Below are 22,500 nucleotides of genomic sequence, written 5' to 3' on the forward strand. Positions count from 1 at the left end.
TGTTGTTTCCTGAGTGTAAGAGTGAGAAACGTAACTCCTAATCCCTCATAGCTGGCCATCTGAAGAGTACATCACGTGGACAAACAACGCCAGGAAGGTTTTCTGCAAAGCTGCTTAAACAAGAGAATATTGATCGGGGCTGGAAGGACAAGTCTGTTATTGGCGTAGATGTGCAGATCCTGCCTGTACACACACGTACACAAACACACAGTCACTAGGTGGTTTTTTAGCCTTATTCTCTGGACACGGAAGGATTAGCAGCCCGTAGCACAGACGCTAATGAGATGTGAGGGAAACACTATGTGCCTAATTACTGTCCCTCTCACTGCCGCTGTTGTCATAACCCGTGTGTGTATGTGTGTGTTTCTGCATGTGCGAATGTGTGTGAATGATCCGTCTCCAACCGTCTCCACATGTCGGTAAACACCAGCTGTGTTCTCACTGAATGCAGAGACAGAGAAGGGGGGGGGGGGGGGGGGGGGAGAGTTATGTTAATTTGTGTTAACGAGAAAACTAATTCAGAAAGTTTGTTTTGAAGACATGCGTGTGTTAAAAGCTGGGAGTATATCAGACTGGTAGGAGAAATTATGCTCTCGCATGAAGGGGGGGGTAGGGGGAGGGGGGGGGGGTAAAAAAAAGTGTTGTTTATTTGCAGCGGTATGATAATCTGAAGAAAAAAAAAAAAAAAGATGACGAACATCATGTAAATGTTGCCATGGTGATTTGTCTGAATTAACACTACTGTAAAACGTGTGCATGAGGAAAGATGAGCAGTTGGCATAATGATTGGCCTACAGTGAAGAAGAAGATAAAAGAATAGGTTTTAAACCATGTTTTAAACTTTAACTATTTTTTTACTGAACAATATCCGGTGTGTCTCTTCTCTAAGACTCGCTGCATTTTTAGAAGATGGCGGCAAACTGGATGTCTTGACGTGGAGGCAAACACTGACAGCCATAATGGCAGAATAACATGAAGCCCAGTGGAAAGCTACAAATATAGTGCAGTGATGAAATAAACTGGAATTTGGTTTGAAAAAAATACAAAAATAGTTCACACCTCATGTTCGAAAATTAAGAAAAGACTCATACAAACAGAACAGCTTCCACATCCACAGCTAGCTAGTCATTAGTAACGGTACTTATTCGAGGTGACTAGCTACTACAGGTGCAAAACATAATGTTAAATTCATGGCAAAGTTTGCATGGCTGCAGTCTAACCAGTGTAGCAGTACTGGTTTACATCAACTGCAAGACGCAAACAAAGGATAAGTGTTGAGAAAATTGGGCTTTTGATGAGAAATTGTGCCCGTGGTGAAGGAGGCATTCCAATCTAAATGTAGCATTTAAAAATAAAAATAAAAAATCTTATCTGAAACTGGCCACTAATGACCATGTTAGTGTGGGAAAGGCAAACCCAAGCTTAAAGGAACTTATATATAAATATATGCATATTTATTTCTCAGCTTCTATTTCTTCCCTATATATTGTTTAATGCTCAAACAGACATTGGTGGAAAGTAAGGAGAAGGCACTGGTGGTGTGTGGTTGCGGTAGAATAAATAGTACTGAATTGTGTGTGTGTGTGTGTGTGTGTGTGTGTGTGTAGTTTGAGACTGCTGTTCCTCAACTGTGCTGTATCTGTCAGAGCCAGCCTGTTCACACTGAGCATAATTAGCGACATCTATGTTCTGTCACACTTTCCTCCCTTCCTCTGCTCTCCTTCTTCCCTCTCTCTCCCTCGCTTTCTCTGTCTGTATACTCTCTGCTCTCTCACAGGACGGCCAATTAAACTGGTGTTAGAAAATAGAAAACACATGACAGGGACACAGATGCTCACTTAACTCCTCATTTCCCATTCCTCTATCGCAACGGACACACACAACGCCACACAACGCCACATAGAACAGCCACGAACAAAACACACATTTGGGCTTAGTACAGCACAGTGACAACACAGCATGTAGATGACACAGCACAGAGATCACAGTACATCTACAAAGAACATATTCAATTCAATTTTATTCGTATAGCGCTTTTCACAATGGAAATCGTCACAAAGCAGCTTCAAGAGATATATAAATTTCAGATCTAAATGATAAATTGATGAACACCACAGGACATCTACACAACGCACAGCACAGAGACAAAATGGCAGAGCTCCACAGTGCATAGCACAGAGATGACAGAGCAGATCTACACAGTGCATAGCAGAGTGTCAAAATGGCACATCTACACAGTGCAGAGCACAGAGATGACAGTGCAGATCTACACAGTGCATAGCACAGAGATGACAGTGCAGATCTACACAGTGCATAGCACAGAGATGACAGAACACATCTGCACAGTGCATAGCACAGAGATGACAGTGCACATCTACACAGTGCATAGCACAGAGATGACAGAGCAGATCTACACAGTGCATAGCACAGAGATGACAGAGCAGATCTACACAGTGCATAGCACAGAGATGACAGTGCACATCTACACAGTGCATAGCACAGAGATGACAGTGCACATCTACACAGTGCATAGCACAGAGATGACAGAACACATCTGCACAGTGCATAGCACAGAGATGACAGAGCACATCTACACAGTGCATAGCACAGAGACAAAATGGCACATCTACATAGTGCATAGCACAGAGATGACAGAGCAGATCTACACAGTGCATAGCACAGAGATGACAGAGCAGATCTACACAGTGCATAGCACAGAGATGACAGTGCACATCTACACAGTGCATAGCACAGAGATGACAGTGCACATCTACACAGTGCATAGCACAGAGATGACAGAGCAGATCTACACAGTGCATAGCACAGAGATGACAGAGCAGATCTACACAGTGCATAGCACAGAGATGACAGTGCACATCTACACAGTGCATAGCACAGAGATGACAGAGCAGATCTACACAGTGAATAGCACAGTGCCAACAGCACACCTACACAGTGCATAGCAGGCACAATATAGCACATCTGCATATATAAACATATACACACACACACACACAACAGGGAAGAGAGAACACAAAGAGCACAGCACACAGGCAACACAGCACAGTACAGAGTTCAGTTGACATGGTCCATCTGCATAAAGCACAGCACAGAGACAAAACATAACATCAACATAGAGAACAGAGTCAAACAGCAGAGCATAGAGATGGCAGAAGAAACAAGCACAGCAGACAAAAAAAAAAAGAACAAACACAGCAGAGCAGAGAACACGACACAGCAGAGCACAGAGACGACACAAACACAGCAGAGCACAGAACAAGAACTACACAAACATAGCAGCGGTGACACAGAACACAAATACTGCAGAGCACAACAACAGAGCAGAGGCAATGCAGCCCATCCACACACTACAGAGCACAGAGAGGGTGTAGCAAAGATTGACTAGAGTGCTAGTCAAAGCTAACATTTTGTTCAAAAACTTCAGAACTGTAAACTAAAAGATGAAATAGAAGGCCTACTATGGTCCTTATATAGACCAGTAAAGTCAATTCTACTATTTGGCTCAAGCTAAATTGGGTTAATATAAACAGAAGTGAAAGTGCTTTGTGCTCATTTACCATCGTCCTCCTCAGCCGGCCCATCGTATGATTTGTCTATTGCAGCACGGAAACTCTCGTTGCAGCCACGACCCCTCACCATGTGAGCCCGAGGCCTGTGGAAGAGCAGCAGGTCGTTCTTCTGAGCCTCGGACACGGCCGTCTGCAGACTCTCTAGAGAACTGGACTTCTTCAGGCCCAGAGTAGGACCCAGCTCCACACCAGAGAAAGCTGAGGACAGGTACAGAGAATTCCCATTAGCTTTGAGTTTTCTTTCCTAGCAGATTCCCCGCCATATGTGGAATTTAAATGCTACGCCAAATACAATTTCAGTCTGTATAATATCTGTATAATGTATGCCATAATTCGACTGGAAGACCACAGGCAAAATCACTCACATTAGCTCTTGGAGGGAAAAAAAAAAAAAAAAAAAAAAAACCCTGCCTTGCATATTATCCGTTATTTACTATTCTTCACATGAGTAATTCAGTATGCATGCCGATGAAGGATACTGAGTCAATAGCTGGACCATTCTCCCCAGGCACACCACGCTCATGACAGAGTTAAAAGTTAATAAGGACTGCAGTGTATAGCCTGTGTGCGGCGAAGACATGCCGTAAACATGGTTTTACTGTCTATAAAAACACACACTTCCGTAATAACTGCCATCATTAATGTAAAAATAAGGATGTGTACCGAGCTATAAACTGCTAACGTATAACATGTGGAATACCCGGCGGCGATTTTGAGACATTACGAAATAAACGAAATTATCCAAATAAAACGTATTCGACTAGGAAAGAGTGTGCGCACGAGAATGAAGTAGACAGGGTTAAACTCCCCCATAGCCCCCCCCCCCACCTCGGCGCTTGCTTCCTCTTATGAAAATGACTTTTTAAACACTGTGCTCTGCAGCAAGTGATGGATGAGGAGACTGAACCAGAGAGCGGTACCTCCATCAATCAGGGCCTTTCCTCTTTCTCTTTCTTCTCTAACTTTCACTCTATCCCTCCATCTTCAGCCCTCTTTGTGCTGTCCGTTCCCTGCACCCGAAACCATCAGCTAAAGCACCGCAATTCGCTCATTCATAAGTAAGGAAATCATTGTATCGACAGGTGTTGCACCGTGCTAGAATTCCAATCATCCAGCTCCTTCACCGGCACTGTGGCTCTCTGTTGCTAATGGCTGTTTAAATGAAAGTGGAAGTTGGAACAAGGTTGTTGTTTTTTTTTTTCCATTTGAATGACCACGGTCAGCCAGAGCAAAACAAGGGCAGAGAAGAGAAGAGCGAGAGGAGGAAAGCCTACATCACACACAAACTATCAGTAAGACAACTGAGAACATATATGATTGAGGGACAAGGCGGTCAGATGGATGAAGGGAAGACTGGTGTGTGTGTGTTTCTTTTTTTAAACCTTTCAAAACCCCATTTCTCATGAGCTCTGTCTGTCATTAGTTGGGATAATAATGTATGACGAAAACAAAAGCTTTGAGTAGGTGGGTGTGTTGGAGTGTAATGAGGCTTCATCGGTAGCATGTCAGGTAACAAGATGAGTGGGAAATCGGGAAATCTCTTTTGCAAAGAGATTCTTTTTGTGCTGTGAACATCAAATGTTGAACCATCACAGTGTTTTTGTAAAACGGTCGATCACAAAGTCATCCAAAACACTTCTGAAGACCAGAAAACCTTTCAAATTGAATACTACATGGTTGACATGGTGGTTCCACCAAAAAATAATGATCAGAGAACATTAACAGGCACAGAAACTGAGCTGAACAGAACTGAACCCACCCCCCCCCCCCCAAAACTACTTATTCACAAGGATTCAGTGATGCATTGAAATAATTATGACATCACGGACAACAAGCATTATAAGGTGAGAGATGAGCCTTAATACCTCGCTATTTTTGAAAAGCATATCAGAAAGATACCTTAGGGGAATAATTGCTCTTTAGAAGAAGATTGCCTGGATGACACGGTCAGAGAAGAAAGAAAGAAACGTACAGATGCTGCTGGCCTCCTGAGAGGGAAGAAGAGTACAGGAGAGGAACTGTGTGAATATTTTTTAAAGGAATTTACCAGAGTTTTATCAGTGTTATCTCCGTCAACACATCTGTAGCGTATACGCGACTACCGATAAACATTATCTCTACCTGCAATGAAGAAAACAAATGGAACGCTTGCTGAAGTGAACCTCAAACTAGACATCTAAGGGTAGGGGTGGCTGGTGTATCTATAGCGTACTTCCACTGAGAAACGATCAGTAACCATAATGACTTTTTACTGCGTCACGCCAGTGCTTGAACTTTGGATAACAGCAGCTTTGGTAGGACTCTCGTGTCTATTACATCCGAATATCTTCATTGTTTCAATGCAATTAATAGTTTTGAATTTATATTACACAGATATATATATATATATATATATATTTTAAATGCAATGTAAATTTTTGATGTATTTTGTCGGTCTTTTCTCAGTACAGGGAAACGTGTAGAGCTTCTTGCCCATGGTACTCGCATATACACTACAGATGCGATGGAGAGAGATTCGGTTGAATGCGCTAGAGTATTCCTTTAGGAGCGATGTAATTAGTGCTGTCCACTGGACTGAATGCTTGAATGAAGATACGCTACAGACGCTAGTCCATGGAGAACCCTCTAACAGGCTGGAATCCAGAGAACCAGTTTGTGTCTGAGCATGAGACCTAAAATTTGGGAAATATCCAAGGACCTTTTCTGTTGCAGCGTGTTAATGTGGGACAAGTGTCAACGGGAAAGGGCAAGAGGTAACTCAGCTAGAAGGATTTTCAACATGCATAACAATAAAGTTCGACTCTCTCTCTCTCTGTGTGTGTGTGTGTGTGTGTATCACACCAGGCGTGTAATGCCTGACAGTGCTAAATGTCACTTTAGATGCATGCTACCTGATTCTCCCTCTGTGTGTCTGTGTGTGTTTTGGGGAACCCCATTAAAGCTGAGGCAAACACATGACACCTGTTAGTGCACTACTGTGAGCAGAACATCGCCAGGTTTACAAGACACGAGAAGGAAAGCAGGATTTTAAAGGTCGGCTGTCACCGTGATGTTTCTGCTGAGGACTTCCTGTCATCCTCCGCCTCCGTCTGTCTGCCTCTGCACATTCTTACAAGAGAATACTACAGCTTTAAGGGATGCACTCCTGTCCATCAAACTGAGCACAGCGACATACAACACACAGGCTGAGAGTCTTCATTATTATTATTATTATTATTATTTTTGTAACCGTTCCTGCTTCCGACTTCTTTTCTTCCTCACTGACATGGACGAGGAGGATGCAGAGTCGTAAACAGTCATGTCCTGATATGACGTATACCTGTAAATCGTTAGACGCAACAGAGTATCGTCATCAAGGACGTTTCAAAATATCAGTAAACCTCTGTTTGATGTAGAAATAGGCTTCCTAGGTAGTCAGCACTTCTCCGCCTGAGGGTAAACCCATCGTTCTGTTCACAGGGCAAGACTGAACATACATTTCACGGTAATATCAGAACAATTAAACGTTACAAATAAAATCAACACTGGCACTTGTCTAGGTTTATTTCACCCAGTGAGGGCTCGGTCAGTCAGTGTGTTCCAGTCAGAAGGTGGAGACCTACATAAGCAGTACTGATACGGTCTTGACATAAAGTCAGCCCAACATTACAGACAGGACCATTAGTCCCTAATTTTGGTCAGTTTTGTTGATAATATCACAGACATTATTTTTGGTGTACACCACAAGTAAAATTATTTATTTATTTATTTATTTATTTTAATGTTTAGCTGTTCCCTCAAATACCAAACTCTACTTTTAAGGACTTATTAGTCGTCCACTTTCAGATTCTAATGGGCTTTATTGAAGGTAATATCGCCTGTGTGGTGAAGCAGTTGCTGTAAAACTCCACGTTACTGCAAAGCTAAGATTTGCTTTAGAGTTTCTATTAAGACAGTGTTAGTATCGGCTCGAAGACAAATATATGCTGTGTGCTAAGTGTCTAATTAAAGTGTCTAATTAAGTGTCTAATTAACGAGATCTCGAGCTGACTACTTCATTTTTCCCGTTAAAAGTAAGGGTTAGACTCATTCCTCACTTCAACTCTACAGAATTTCTTACTCAGAGTGTCTATGTCTAGTGTATTTAACCAAAAGGCTTTACCAATAAGTGTAATACAATGTGTCCAAAAACATTTCACTGGCAGTGTGATTGATCACACAAGAATGGTGAGCCAAACGGTTACACCGTACAAGTCTCCTACAGAAGCTCACGAGTCTGCAGGCGTTGCCGTTAGTGTGACAGAATATGTGGCCGATTTAAGCCGCTAAACCTGTTTATTAGCTTTTCTGTGACATGTAATGCTACAATCTTTTTACTCATCACGCTAAAACATGTGCTTTAAAAGAAACGAGGGAAAAAAATTTGTAAAATTGTACAAAATCTTTGTTTCGATGCTTTAGAATATTGTACTTCTTTTTTCCCCTGAAGAAAAACAACAAAAACTAAGAACACAGCTACTTCCCTATTGCCAGGTGTTGAGTCGTATGCAAGGCATCATGCAAAAGTCATGCGATATCGAGCTGCGCTTGCGTCTGTGCTACGGATCCAACCGGTGAGAACGTGTTTGAAAGTGCAGTGGAGAAGTTTGCACAGATTATGGGAAAGCCATGTTTTGGTGAACCCCCATGCACAAAAATATTCCTGCAAATACACGAGTCTTAAAAAAAAAAAAAAAAAAAAAAAAAAAAAAAAAACCTCAAAAAGACTGCCATGATTGCTATTTTTTTTGTGGTGAAGTAGAAGTTTAATCTATGTCTGTGTGCAGCACCAAGAAAAATATCTGCAGCTAATTTAAACTCCTTCGGTCCAGCCACACTTCCTAACGAGACTGCTAGCTTTGAAGACCTAAAATCCAGAATTTGTCTTCCGGACCCACTGTGGGGTCAGACGGCTAGAGAAAGGCTTACTGTCCCCAGTCTGTGTTATAATATTTGAGGTGGAGGAGATGTATTGCTGTTATAACTGCCGGTGACAGACTTTTAAAAAGACATCTCATAATTACAGTTCACCTTTATTGGGTTAGCGGCTGGGTGGGGTCACTGCCACTCAGGGAGGGATGGAGGGGAGGGAGAGAGAGAGCGAGCGAGCGAGCGAGCGAGAGAAAACAAGACAGGGAGACTGTCGCTGTGAAAACAGGGTGATCGATGGCCAAGCGTGGGTACCAGTCCACCATGTGCAACCTAATAAAATCCATCTCCCAGCAGCAAACCAAACACTGCGCCCTTTAGGAACGGGGGCTCTTCTCCAGAACAGTAGTTATCTACAGCGCTTATACACCAACCCTCCCACATATCTGCATCTTCTACTTCCCTTCTATTAGCTGCACTGACCAATCAGAGGACTAGAAAAAGCAGCATATGGACCACCTGGGAGGAAGATGGTTGCTTCTCTAGAATTACAGAAGAGAAGATGAAGGAAAAGAGAACATAAATACATCAGCAACGGGCGGCAGGATGCAGCAAAACTATGAGAGATTGAGCAAAGGAAACAGCTGAAGTAGATGAAGGCACTCTGTATGGTCAAAAGTATGTGGACACGTGACCATCACACCTATATGAACTTCTGGACATCCCATTCCAAAGCTAGGGGCATTAATATGGAGTTGCAGCCCAAACACCACAACAGCTGACGTTTAGCATTGTAGATAGTGATCTTAAGCGTGCACGCAGCCGCTCGCCCATGGAAACCCATTTCATGAAGCTCCTGAGGCACAGATCTTGTGCTGATGCGGCTTCTAGAGGAACAATGTAGTGAGTGACGCAACAGAGGATTCGACAGATTAAAAGTATCAGTGATGATGTTATAACCATGACTAGAGACAGAGTGATCTCTGAGCAGCAGGATGTCGGCTACGACGACAGTCATACCGAGCTGGTGTGTGTGATGATTTTTACGTGCTACGCTCTTCAGGACTCAACAGTCAGACTCCGAGTTTGCGTGATCTACCGCTTCGTGGCTCAGCTGTTGTTGCTCCTAGGCACTTCCACTGTACAACAATAGCACTTACAGTTGTCAAGCAGGGCAGAAATTTCACAAAATGATTTGTAGGAAAGATGGCATCCTATGACAGCGCCAAGTCACCGAGCTCTTCGGTACGACTCATATGACTGCCAATGTTTGTCTATGGAGGTTGTATGTCTACGTGCACCTGCTAGCACTGAGTGTGGCTGAAACACCTGAACGCAACCATTAGGATGGGGTCCACATACTTTTGGCCATATAGTGTAAATTTGGGAGGGTGCCAATATTTCTGCAATTGCCTGTACATGAGAGCTAGTGCTTTAAAAGGGTTGCTAATGTTATTAATCAGGTTATTAACTGATGACTGACACGTTTACGAAAATATGGAGCAAGAACTTTAAGCATCACTGTATGAACGTAATTTCAGCTAATGATAGAATATGAAAAAAACAAATCACTCTTGTAATCCGAGTGGCTTAACAGCTTTTTTTTGGGGGGGGGGGGGGGGGGGGGGATATCAATATTTTCAGGACATTTTATCCATCTTTTTAAAAAAAAAAAAAAAAATTTTTTTTATTTATTTATTTTTTTAAACGATTCTTCTGGGAAACTAGACTATACATTTCCATGTTACATTTGCAGGTTTTCCAGGATGATGGCAAACCTGGTAATGAAGAGCAATGAACTGAAATCGAGAGTGTGTGTGTGTGTGTGTGTGTGTGTGAGAGAGAGGGGAAAGAATCTGGGCAAAAATTTAGACTAAGTACAGATACACCTGCAAACGGTAGTACACTCACTCACACGAAAACACACACACCTACACGACCAGATGGCTTTCCACTAGACAAATTAATCCATCAATCCCAATCAAGCAAACATGGTGGCCTTCAGCTCACATCAACACCAAACGTCTTCTCAATTACAAACAACGAGAAGTGGAGGGAAAATACGCGGAAGGAAAGACAGTGACAAAGCGAGGGGGTGAAAAAAACGGGTGGGAGCGAGAGAGAGAGAGCAGCAGGATGACAGAGGAGCTCTCGCTTGGCTGACGGCTGTTTATTTTCAAAGTCACAATTACACGCAGGAACAAATCGGACTACTGCTGATTCCTAAACACTGCCCGGCTTCTGAAGGCCTGCTCGATTCACTATAAACGGCTTGGCTTCCTTACTGTCTTCTCACACACGCTCGCATACACGTGCTCAGACACACACACACACACACTAACCACAATGGAGAAGAGGACGCAACAACCACAATGACAACCGACTCAATGGGAAAAAGAGAAAAAGATAACAAGCCCAAAGAGAAAGGGAAAATATGAGAACAATCTGAAAGAAGTGGAGGAAAATGTGTAATGTTTAATGTTCAAAGGTGAAGAGGCTTTGAAATCTCAGCTTAAGCATGACAGACATACAAAGAGAGAGAGAGAGAGAGTGTGTGAGAGAGATAGAGAGAGAGCGAGAGCTAGAGAGAGAGCGAGGAAGGGGGATTTATGTGATTTCTTTACTCAAGCCTATGCCTCAGACAGCAATCATCTGTCTTTCAGTCAACACAGTGGTGTGTGCGCGCGCGTGTGTGTGTAAAATGCCGACTCAGAAGGAAAGTAATCTGGAGGAAGGTTGTTAAAGGACACGGACACAAAGGAAGTAAAGAATCGGAGAGACTTCATCAGCACAGCTGTCATAAATACAATCGATATCTTTCTCTAACACACAAAATTGCACACTTACCAGCCAGCACAAATCTCTTTCCCCTCCTCTCTCCAACACAAACACACACACACACACACCCAAACTGAAATCCCTTCCCTTATGCATGCCTACAGTATAAAAGCCAGGATTTGCAACCTTTCCATTTCAGACATACTTGCGTCGACCATTCACACACATCAAACACGAGCATTAAATGCTCATTTATAAATGTTTATCTTTGTCTGACACACACACACACACACAAACACCGTCTCTCATCTCTTAGATGCTTTGGTGGTCTCGTGTTTCTTAGCGACAGACCTCCATTCTGCTTATTTATTTCCACACAAATTCCTGACCTGGATGTGCTGGCGCTCTTGGCACGGTGTGGAAAACCTCAGACAGATCCCGAGAACTTTCTCTGTCTGTCTGAACAAAAGCAACGAAACACATCTGCAGGCGGCCTTTTCTCTGCCTGTCAGCAATTTTCTCCTCTCACTTAGGCGAATTATTATAAAAAGCACAACGTTTACAGGCTAATGACTCAAACAAAGCTGCCAAACAGTTAAGGAGCAGCTTGTGCTGTGGGCAGCTAACGGCTCAGCACGCCGACCGCAGCTCCGCTGGCCAATCAAAGTAGAGGAAAAGGCAAAGGTCTCTCCGGATTCAGATTTCGAAAATAAGGAGAAAAAATAACCAATGAAAGCATGCCTTATACGCATCTACTTATAAGTATTTTCCCCTGAGCTGAGACATACACGCTTTGTTTACAATACTGTGGTTTCTTATCGTAGCAGTCATCGGTGAGGGCTGTCTGTGGTTCTGGCTGTTATTTGGGCAAGACATTTGCAACATGTGATGTTCCTCAGAAAAGAAAACAGCCCCAGTAAACGATACAGCTCGTATTACAAGCAGATGAGCAGCGTCTGCTCCTTTCACGCTTGCTTTTCATTGAAACGGTGCGCTTATTAAGACTGCACTGGCCTCGGTGTGAACGAGTGCTTGACATTCATTACGTCTCATCTTTTTTACCGACTGCTCTTTGGACAAAGGGCAGATGGCTCGAAAATGCACCACCAACAATGAGACAGGAGAGCAAGCATCTGTCAGCTGGGGTCACAGAACTGCACCCACAATTGCCACTTACTGCACTAAAGCTGTGTCTCAAATGGCGTTCGTGCATGAGAGGATTGCCAAACACCCCGACTGCACCAGATTTTCTAACTGTATGTGGAGCGCCTTTAAAAATGCATGATCCCAGCACGCAGAATTATTCTATTAATGTAATCCAACTACTGAAATATTAAACACATTAGGCAGAAATAAAGCCCGCTTTTATTACTGGCACCATTAGAGCTTTTTACTCCTGAACCTCCCACCAATTTGACCCAAAACATTTGCACTAAATTTTAACAAGACAGTGTACGTGCTACTGAGTTTGCTATCATTTCTGCTTCTTTTATGTTATTGGGCTCTAGATGAAGATGAGATATGAATATGAACAACTTCCTAAAAGAAACATATTAGTCTGACTGGAATATGTTAGACAGTCAATTATGATTGTATCAATAATACTTAAAACAAATAAATAAATAAATAAAATAAAATATAGTAATAGTTAAACACCCTATAACATTGAGGACTGCCTGGCTCTCTGTGCTTCCTTAAAGCTGTAGTACGGAACTATTTTGGGGTTAAAAATGAACAAAAAACAATTATTTTTTATGCAAATTTATAAAAAAAATAAAATAATTCAGTGTTGAAAAGTGTCTCTTTACCTTATCCCAATCACAATAACAGTAAGCTTAAAATAACGATTTAGAATTTGAGCTGTCGGGTCGGATTTTGCGGGAAACGTCGGTTTTGACGTCAATCATCTTTGCGTGGTTATGTCACGTCCGTAAACAGAAAGAAAAAGACCCAGCAACTATATCGCGAGTGTCTGCGCTGAGGATGGTGGAGTGTTTGTAGCTTGTTCTTACAACAGTTCCTTAGAATTTAACAGAGCCCTTGCTAAAACAAGGATAAATATCGGCATGGCTTTTGAGAGGTGGCAAGAGCTCCGAGATCTGAAGGGCTTGAAGACTGACGCAGAGATAGAACAGGTACGATATTTCAGTGGCTGAATAGGTAGCTAGCTAACATTAGCGCACTTGTTCACTGGATTCAGCTAGGTATAGAGTTTCCTATGTTGTTGTTTTTTTGTTTTCCTATGGTCAGTGTGATAAATTGCACTAATTTTCTCATAGCTATGAGAGAGAGCATTTCACCTCTACTCCAAAAAAACCGTACTCCTGCGCCACCTTCGTTGTCAAGTACTGGAGTTAATATACAACACATACGTATCCTTCAAATCATCAGATTCATCCACACAGAGGAACAGTGCCAAAGCACAACCCACATTAAAAAAAAAAAAAAAAAAAAAAACTCTGCAAGTAAGTTGCACTTTTATGTTTCTACCAGAGATGGCGATAGAGAGGCAAACGTTAGCAGTACTACAGCTTTAGCTCCACTGAAGGAAGGAAATATTAGTGCTGTGAGTCCAGTTTGACCAGGCCATAGCTAGATAGGCTACACTGTGTATTGTGCTACATTTTATTTTAATGTAAAGCTCACTGTAACAATTACAATTTTATGGCTTAGACAAACTGCTGTCAATTCTGGACGCTTTCAGCTACAAGCTCCTCCCATTCCCTTCTGTGGGGCAGGTTCATGCAAAAAGTGTCCATCCTTCAACTGTTTGTCAAATATAGTCCATAATCCAGATCATATTTCTCAGTGTAAACACATCTGATGTTTACATATACTAGAATAACAAGGAGGTCCACTACATCTGTAACTGTTTAGTGCATCTGTATTCAAATTTAAACCTGAAGAGAGTGTGGCCTGAAATAGAAGCTATTTTTTTCCCCCCCCGAAAAACACTGGGAGGACAAAAAAAACTGAGGTAGAAATGGCAGCAGTGTCAGCATGGTGCGAGTGTTCTGGCTCTGACAGTTCCTCAACCTCAGCTACATCACTCCAGTCTCAACTAAACATCTTGTGCGGGAACGTATTGTTGGACCCGATTGGTGCTTTTATTATTTTTCTTTCTATTTTTCTGCCCACTATATATTCGATATGTTCCATTTCCCAAAATATAAACACACTATTATTGCATTTTAAAGCACTGTAACCCTGATCAAACAGTTACAAAAAACCAACGTTTATGCTGATGCTAATGCTAATGAATGGTCTTTGTTTGGCCGCTCGCTCGTGGTCAGATGAAAAGACATTTCAATGTTCACAGATACCCGGTGAACATTTCTGGCAAACACAAATATAGCACACCACCTATTCATATCTGTATTTATATCCATTTAGAACACGTTATCTATCAATTTCAATTAGTTTGTTTACATTCACTTAGAACCGTACAAGAAGTATGCAATTTGAGACATAGCATGAGATACCTTCATGCTTTCGAGAAGAGGATGCAGATGATTACAACTAAATGTCTCATACAGAAAGACAGAAAGTGACCGACAAAACAGAAATGTTCAATTATAACACCTTCCTGATGCATGTTTCCATAGTCCTTACATGTACAGTATGTGATCTTGGATCCCGGTTTCTGGCAGGTTCGAGTCTTTCTGTGTGGGTCAGCCATGAACCTCAGATGAATGAGGAGTCAATCTTGCATACAGACATGTCCTTCCAAGTTCTTTCTCAGGCTATGAGTGGATAATACTTCAACAAATAGCACTTTGTCACAACACACATTTTTTTCAAGGCCCTGTCTTCCAATATAAAGAGAAATAACCCCTTCCCTCCTCTCCGGGTCACTGAGCGCCAACCATGGTGTCAAATCAACTATTTACACAGAGACGCTGATGACCTGACGTTTTTAAGTAATACAAAAGCTAATGGGTGTCGAAAGGCCGAGAGCTGAATGACCTAAATCTGAGCCCAACAGTATAAGCAGCTTCAAATAGATTTTTACAAGCATATTGATTTACCTAGTTTAAATAAAATCTGCTTCTGTGATTTATGGTACAAATATGTTCATGGACTGTTCCTCAGACCACAAAACACCTAGCTTTTTCTGCACCTTGACATGAAAAAACACCATCAGGTCTCTATTTTCCCCCAAAAATGAAGTGAGAAAATACATCATCTGATCATATTTTCCATTAGAAGTGTTCTTGGGCCTGGCGAGCTTGGGGTTTTCCATGACTTGAGCGGGAAGGTCGGGTGTTTGCTCTGGAACCAAAGCACTGTGGCCTGCGGTCTGTGCACACAGCCATGAGCAATGAGGGAAAGGAGTTCCCAGGGTGCTTTGCTCCTAGGCCACTCGCTCAGTCTCTCTCACACACACACACACACACCGCGCAGTCTGAGGGGAGCAAGGAGAGAAAGGCAGTTTGGATACATAGCTGAGAGCTTAAAGAGGGCAAATTAATATGGGAAGAAAGACGTGGGGCTCATGGAGTGGAGGGAATGGAGAATATATATGTATATATATTATATATATATATATATATATATATGAGAGAGAGAGAGAGCGCAATATTTAATACGTTCTTTATTATGCCAAATACAATACAAAACACCCATATAATCATATAAATAACTCACATTTAACACAGATTGTATGCTTTTGTTTATATGCTTGTAGCCAAAAACGAAAAGAAGAAAAAATATTCAATTAAAAGATGAACTTTTCTTTGAATTTGTAATTATATATAGTTATATATATATATATATATATATATATATATATATATATATATATATATATATATATATATATATATATATATATATATATAAAATTCAGAGGAAGATTATATAAATTACTAAATATAAATGATTTATTATTGTGGAGGCATGGTGGCTTAGTGGTTAGTAAGTTTGCCTCGCACCTCCAGGGTTATAGGTTCGATTCGCATGTCCTCCCTGTGCCTCGGGGGATTTCCTCCGGGTAATCCGGTTTCCTCCCTGGTCCAAAAACGTGTTGTACGCTGATTGGTATCTCTAAGATTGTCCATAGTGTGTGAATAGGTGAATGTGTGCGTGTGCGATTGAGCCCTGTAATGGGTCGGCACCCCATCCAGGGTGTCCCCCGCCTCATGCACCAAGTTCCCTGGGATAGGTTCCAGGTTCCCCCACGACCCCGTGTAGGGTAATCGGTACAGAAAATGGATGGGCGGATGGATTTATTACTGTTTAATAAAGTAATAAATGCCTTACCAAACATTAAGTAAGGACAATAATAAAAAATATTATTATGAAAATAATAAAATCTTCTGCATAATGATGGCGGTAATAAGGATGTAGTACAAAGGGAAAAATAAAGCCTTGGTGTAACATCCGCTCCTGCAGCTTATACAATGACCCTGTATTATCCACTGTGTGTTAGCTGATGTCATTTCCCCCCGTTTAAACACAATAGAAAAGGGAATCCCAAAAATCGAAAGCCAAATCCATTATCGGTTCAGACTTGCATTCCTCACTCGCATAACTACACACCTTTCCTATTAGCTTCACTATACATGTTGATTTATTCATAGCAGTAGCTGAATTATATGCTCTACGACAAATGACTGAATAATAGGCTGGCAATTTGAATCATTAATACTTATAAGGTCCTTAAATTCATAACATGTCTGGCAAATTAAGAGTTTTTATAGACCAGCAGACATCGAGAGAGAGAGAGAGAGAGAGAGAGAGAGAGAGAGCGAGCAGGCACTGAATGGCTATACACACACTTACTTCAACTACACACACTGACTTTTTCTTTCCTCAACTTCTCTCTCATACACAAAAGTCTATTCTGATGTGACGAGCAGCAGTAACATGATCTAATCCTTTCCCTCTGCTTACTGCATTTCCCAAACACAGCAGAAAGGACACAAACGACTGATAAATCCAATCCTCTGCAGAAAAATGTCACCGGAGGAGCTGTTTGCTGCTGCAGAGAGCAGGGCCATTTGGAGAAAGAAAAGAAATACTGCAGGAGAGATACTAGCAGCAGGACAATGTCAGGTTTTACCGTTAGACATGAGGCATTTGCATGTAAGCTGCTTCTTCATCGTCAGTCTCCTTCAGCAGACGAAAACCTGAATGATTCCTGTGGCCGCAGTGTGATTATACAGGCCTCACGGAGAGGAAGGTGTGACACAGTTTTGATGGGAATTGGATTCTAAGGCTAGAAATCACATAAAGAGAGAGAAAAAGAGAGAAAGAGAAGGGGGGGGGGGGGGGGATGAAGTGGTTTTAGGTAGATTAAAAGCATGCAGCCAAGGCTCTTAAGACTATCCTGATAATTAAATATGTCAAAGCTCATGAAGAGGCATTTGGGGCCTATTTTTTGTGCACCAGCTTCCACCGAAGCCAGCTAGTCAGCAAAGCCTTCGCCGACCTGTCAATAAACATTAGCACGAACATCGGTAAATCTGCAGAAGAATGGATTGTTTTATTAAATGTATTACCAGGCCTGTTTTTACTGCAAGCGTGGAGAAAAATCGCACATGCCAAGAGAGAAAAGCAAGCCATTAGTCAGACACCAGTTCAGAATCAGAAACCTACAGAGGTGTCATGATGGAAACTGAAACGTTACAGATAGCGAGATCATTGAAGTCACTGGGCCTCAGTGCTTATTACATCACAAGTGGAAATGCTGGTAATTAAATAAAAGAACAGTGGGAAATGATAGAGTAGAGTCCAATACCAGGAGTGTCTTTTTTATTCCCTTGCTTGTAAGAATGGTACAATTTTGCAAAATGATTACAGCACGAGTCACTAAAATAAGAAGCATGTTAGAATGAATAGAAAGCAGTAGCCATGATAATGATAATACATAACATATCCAACACAGGCACACGTCATTCTACTGAATGAGGTACTGATCAGGCGATCACCTGAATGAAATCTTTTTCAACAAGGAAAAGTTTAAAAACCACTGCTGTGGTCATCACTATCCTCTTGCAGTCGGACCAGCTGGATGGCAAAGACAGTGCTGGTAGTACCTCAAAAATAACTGGGAAAAAATAACTACTGACCATGCCAAAAGAGTTGAAAAGGAAAGTTTTGAGTGAGGAAAAGAAGGGTTCAATTCTGGCTTTACTGGCAGAGGGGCACGGTGAGCGTCGGGTTGCTTCCATCCTTACAATTTCAGTACATTAGAACAAGGTCAAGCAGCAGACATTGGGGACTACAAAACTACAAACTGGCAGAGGGTGAAAACGACCCTCCACTGACCGGGAGGACCGGCAACTCATTCGGATGTCACTCGACAACTGTAGGGTGACAGCAAGTGACCTACAAAAAGAATGGCAAACGGCTGCCGGGGTGAAGTGCATGGCGAGGACGGTTTGAAACGGGCTCCTAGGGGCAGGGTTGAAGTCGTGCAAAGCTAGAAAAAAGCCATTCATCAATGAGAAGCAAAGAAGAGCCAGGCTGAGGTTTGCAAAAAAACATAAGAATTGGACCGTAGAGGACTGGAGTAAGATCATCATCTCTGGTGAGTCCAATTTTTAGCTTCGCCCAACACCTGGTTATCTAATGGTTAGACGGAGCCCTGGAGAGGCCTACAAGCCACAGTGTCTTGCACCTACTGTGACATTTGGTGGAGGATCGGTGATGATCCAGGGGGTTCAGCAAGGCTGGAATTGGGCAGATATGTCTTTGTGAAGGATGCATGAATCAAACCACATACAAGGTTGCCTGGGGGGGAAAAAAAAAAAAAAAAACTTGCTTCCTTGGTTTTTAAAGCATGACAATGCTCCATGCCACATAGCCAGGTCAAACAAGGTGTGGATGGAGGACCACCACATCAAGACCCTACCATGGCCAACCCAAGCCCCAGACCTGAACCCTATTGAAAACCTCTGGAATGTGATCAAGATGATGATGGATGGTCACAAGCCATCAAACTATATATAGTAAAACCAGAGAAACTGATCATTTCGCAGTGGTCTCAATTTTTTTCCAGCGCTATATACAAACACACACAATCAATATTAGAGAGTTCCAGCTGCAATTCCAGCTGCAGTGTTGATTCCCCATCGTGAGTCTCCGCATTATCCTGTCCTCTCATACATTTGTCTTACGTGGACGACCAGCCTTTTGGGGGGACTTGAATGAATTAGTGTCACTGAAACGCTGCAATATTCTAGAAATCACAGATTTGGAACGACCAACTTCTCTTGAAATGGCTGAAAGGGTCATCCCTTTGGCCTTCATCTGGACAACAGCAGGGTTTCAGTCACCTTAGAGCGGCTCACCATCTTGCAAAGTCAGTGAAAATTGGAAAGTTATGCTAACAGGAATGCTGCCAGTTAAATACGGTTCTTATATATATATATATATATATATATAAAATCTTTATGCACAGTGGTGCTTGCAGACTAAGTGAAAGTGGTGCGTGATAATAAGTAAGAGTAGTGCAGATAATTAAGGAAATTAGCACCAGGTGCCAGATGAACACACACGCACACACAAAACATATGTAATTGGAATTGGAAATTCCAACTACATATATGTTTTGTGTGTGTGCATTCATCTGGCACCTGGTGCTAATTTCCTTAATTATCTGACAAACAGATGGAATTTCCAATTCCAATTGTATACCAAATACAAATACCAATTGTAAGTCACTCTGGATAAAAGCGTCTGCTAAATGAATAAATGGAAACGTAATATTGGATCATTTTCCTCAATAAATAAATGATCGAGTATACTATTTTATCTCGTTTGTTTAATTTGGTTCTCTTAGTCTACAAGCACCACTGTGCATAAAGATTTTATATATATATATATATTTGCTACAGCACAGTATGTATGCAATCAAGGTTCCAGAGGTTCATTCCTGAGCTCAAGTTACTGTTTGCATGGAGTTTTAGATACACTACCCATGTCCATGTGGGTTTCTTCTGGTTTCCTCGTTACTCCCAAAATCATCCCTGCAAATGGACTGGCTAAGATAAATTGCCTTTTGTGTAAATGAGTGTGTGAATAAGTGTGTGATGGACTGGTGTCCCACTCAGGGTGCATTCCCAGGATACGCTCTGGATCCACTACAACCCTGACCAGGATAACGCAGTTACTGAAAATGAATAACTGAATGAATGAACATGAGTAATATCCATTTTTGATAAATGATGAAATAGATAAAGGTTTTGGAAGTGAATACAGATTTTTGGGCCCTGCTGTCTTTACTAGTATGCTAGATTCAGCTAGGGTGTACAGTGCCATGACTATTAGACAGGAGTTATAGACTATTATAAGTCAGGAGTGATACATGGTCACTGAGGGCAGGAGATGTATGATCAGGAGCAGGTTTCGATCTCACATATATCAAAGCCATGGCCTGCAGTGGAGCCTGTATTGGCTGCAGAAGAGGAGAGATACATATGAGAGGGGAAAACCCTCAGGCCCTTTCCTCCCTCCCCCCACCGGTTTAATCTGAACCATCATCTCCCTCGTTTAACTCTAACTGCAGCTGGACCTGAGGTGAAGTTCATACTGCAGAGGAAGAAAGACAGGGATGAAGAGAGCAGAGTCAACATCTGGTGAAAACGTGGCCAGCTTGTGGAGCACACGTGCAAGGTTAGCTTATCAGATCAGGCAGAAACACAGCACGGCTATGAGCATAGATTATACACACATTCACACCCAACACACATGTGCATGCTTGCGCGCACACACACAGCCAATCAGAACACTCTCTCAGCAGCTGTAGCAGTCCCCGCTGCTACAGCATTTTACTTGACTGACAGAGAACAGATAGAGAGAGAGAGAGGAGCCATTGAAGAATTTTTAAACATTCTTTCATATGCAGTTGTACTCGGAAGATGAAAAAAACCACCCAGAGCACAACTCCGCCCTCTTGTTTTTTTTTGTATTGCCTTACATTTCTGATGGTCACAAACTTGCAGGGATTAATGGTCACAGACAGTCAGATCCATAAGTATTTGGACAGTGACACAATTTCCATAATTCAGCCTATGTACAACTTCACAAGGTTGGTTTCATGACCACTTGCATGCTTCACTTGAACGGACACCTCATCGGACCACATAGTGAGAGTTCCCATGAACAGCTACCAAATGCCAATTCAACACTTGGAATCAAACACAGACCTTTTATCTTCTTGATCTGTCAGGAAATAACGAGGAAACAGGCCACACCTGGCCATGAATATGTTTATCTGTTAATTGTCCAAATACTTTTCAGCCTGTGAAAATGGAGGGACTCTGCAAAAAAAAAAAAAAAAAAAAATTAAATAGCTGTAATTTCCAAACGGTCAAGACAATATATTTATTAAACCCCCTTTACACTTCACATCTTGATTGCGTCATTTCAAATCCACTGTAGTGGTGTACAGAGGCAAAATGACAAAAATTGTGCCACTGTCCAAATACTTATGGACCCGACTGTTAGGGCATTAAACAAAGACAAATTAACCTCAGAGCAAATTCATTTTCCACATTCCTGTGTCCTTTCCTATTTAACTGCATTGGCTTTTTCAGCATGCAAATTTTATTCAGATTGACTGATTCTGGTTCGTTACAGCCTAAGGGCTTTTTTATTTATTTATTTATTTTTTTAAACACTTGGCTTGAGTACTTGAGTTGCTTACTCCAGATTGATTCTGGGTTTGTTTGGAGGATGGCGTTATCACTGCAGGTTTTCTTCCCTGAACCGCTGAGCAATTTTACCCCTCATTCCTGCTACAATTTAAACAGGCAGATCAATTTTGTTATTAATAATATTGGTTTAATTAAAGTTCTCTTTATTTTAATCGAAGTTTCTGCTGATCAATTTCAGCTCGGTTATCTGCAGACCACCATGTCTTCTCGTGCCAGTGTGGAACTCAGAATTGGAAAGTAACATGACAAGTTTGACCAAACACGTTACTCATTACCCAGCCCATGAAGCAAACGCTAGACCAGTATGAACTGGAGATCGATTCCCAAGATTACATGGGGTTCTAAAACAGTTTTCACACCCGACCAAACATGGGCTGCAAACACTCATGGGGGGGTTCATCTATCAGTATGTGTCAGAGAGGTGGAAGAGTCTGGTTTCCTCTCACCTCCCAAAAACATACCAGTAGGTACATCGGCATGTCTAACTCGCCTCTACGTATAACGCGTGTGTGAATGATGTTTGTGTGTGTATGGTGTCCTGTGCAGGTTGCATTCCCAACTCGTAAACAGAAAAGGAACAC

General features: G+C 41.9%; 1 protein-coding gene across 6 annotated transcripts in view; it reads right to left on the reverse strand.

The window, feature by feature from the left end:
* The window catches only part of pard3bb (par-3 family cell polarity regulator beta b), a 320,254-nt gene that overhangs the window by 90,081 nt on the left and 207,673 nt on the right, over positions 1 to 22,500 (reverse strand). For all 6 annotated transcript variants that reach the window (XM_017470650.3, XM_047155924.2, XM_017470649.3 and 3 more), the window contains one exon: positions 3,579 to 3,788. In XM_017470650.3, the coding sequence (XP_017326139.1) occupies positions 3,579 to 3,788 (210 nt within the window). The remainder of the gene's footprint in view (positions 1 to 3,578; positions 3,789 to 22,500) is intronic.

Source organism: Ictalurus punctatus, chromosome 6 (genome assembly GCF_001660625.3).
Source record: "Ictalurus punctatus breed USDA103 chromosome 6, Coco_2.0, whole genome shotgun sequence".
Taxonomy (NCBI): domain Eukaryota; kingdom Metazoa; phylum Chordata; class Actinopteri; order Siluriformes; family Ictaluridae; genus Ictalurus; species Ictalurus punctatus.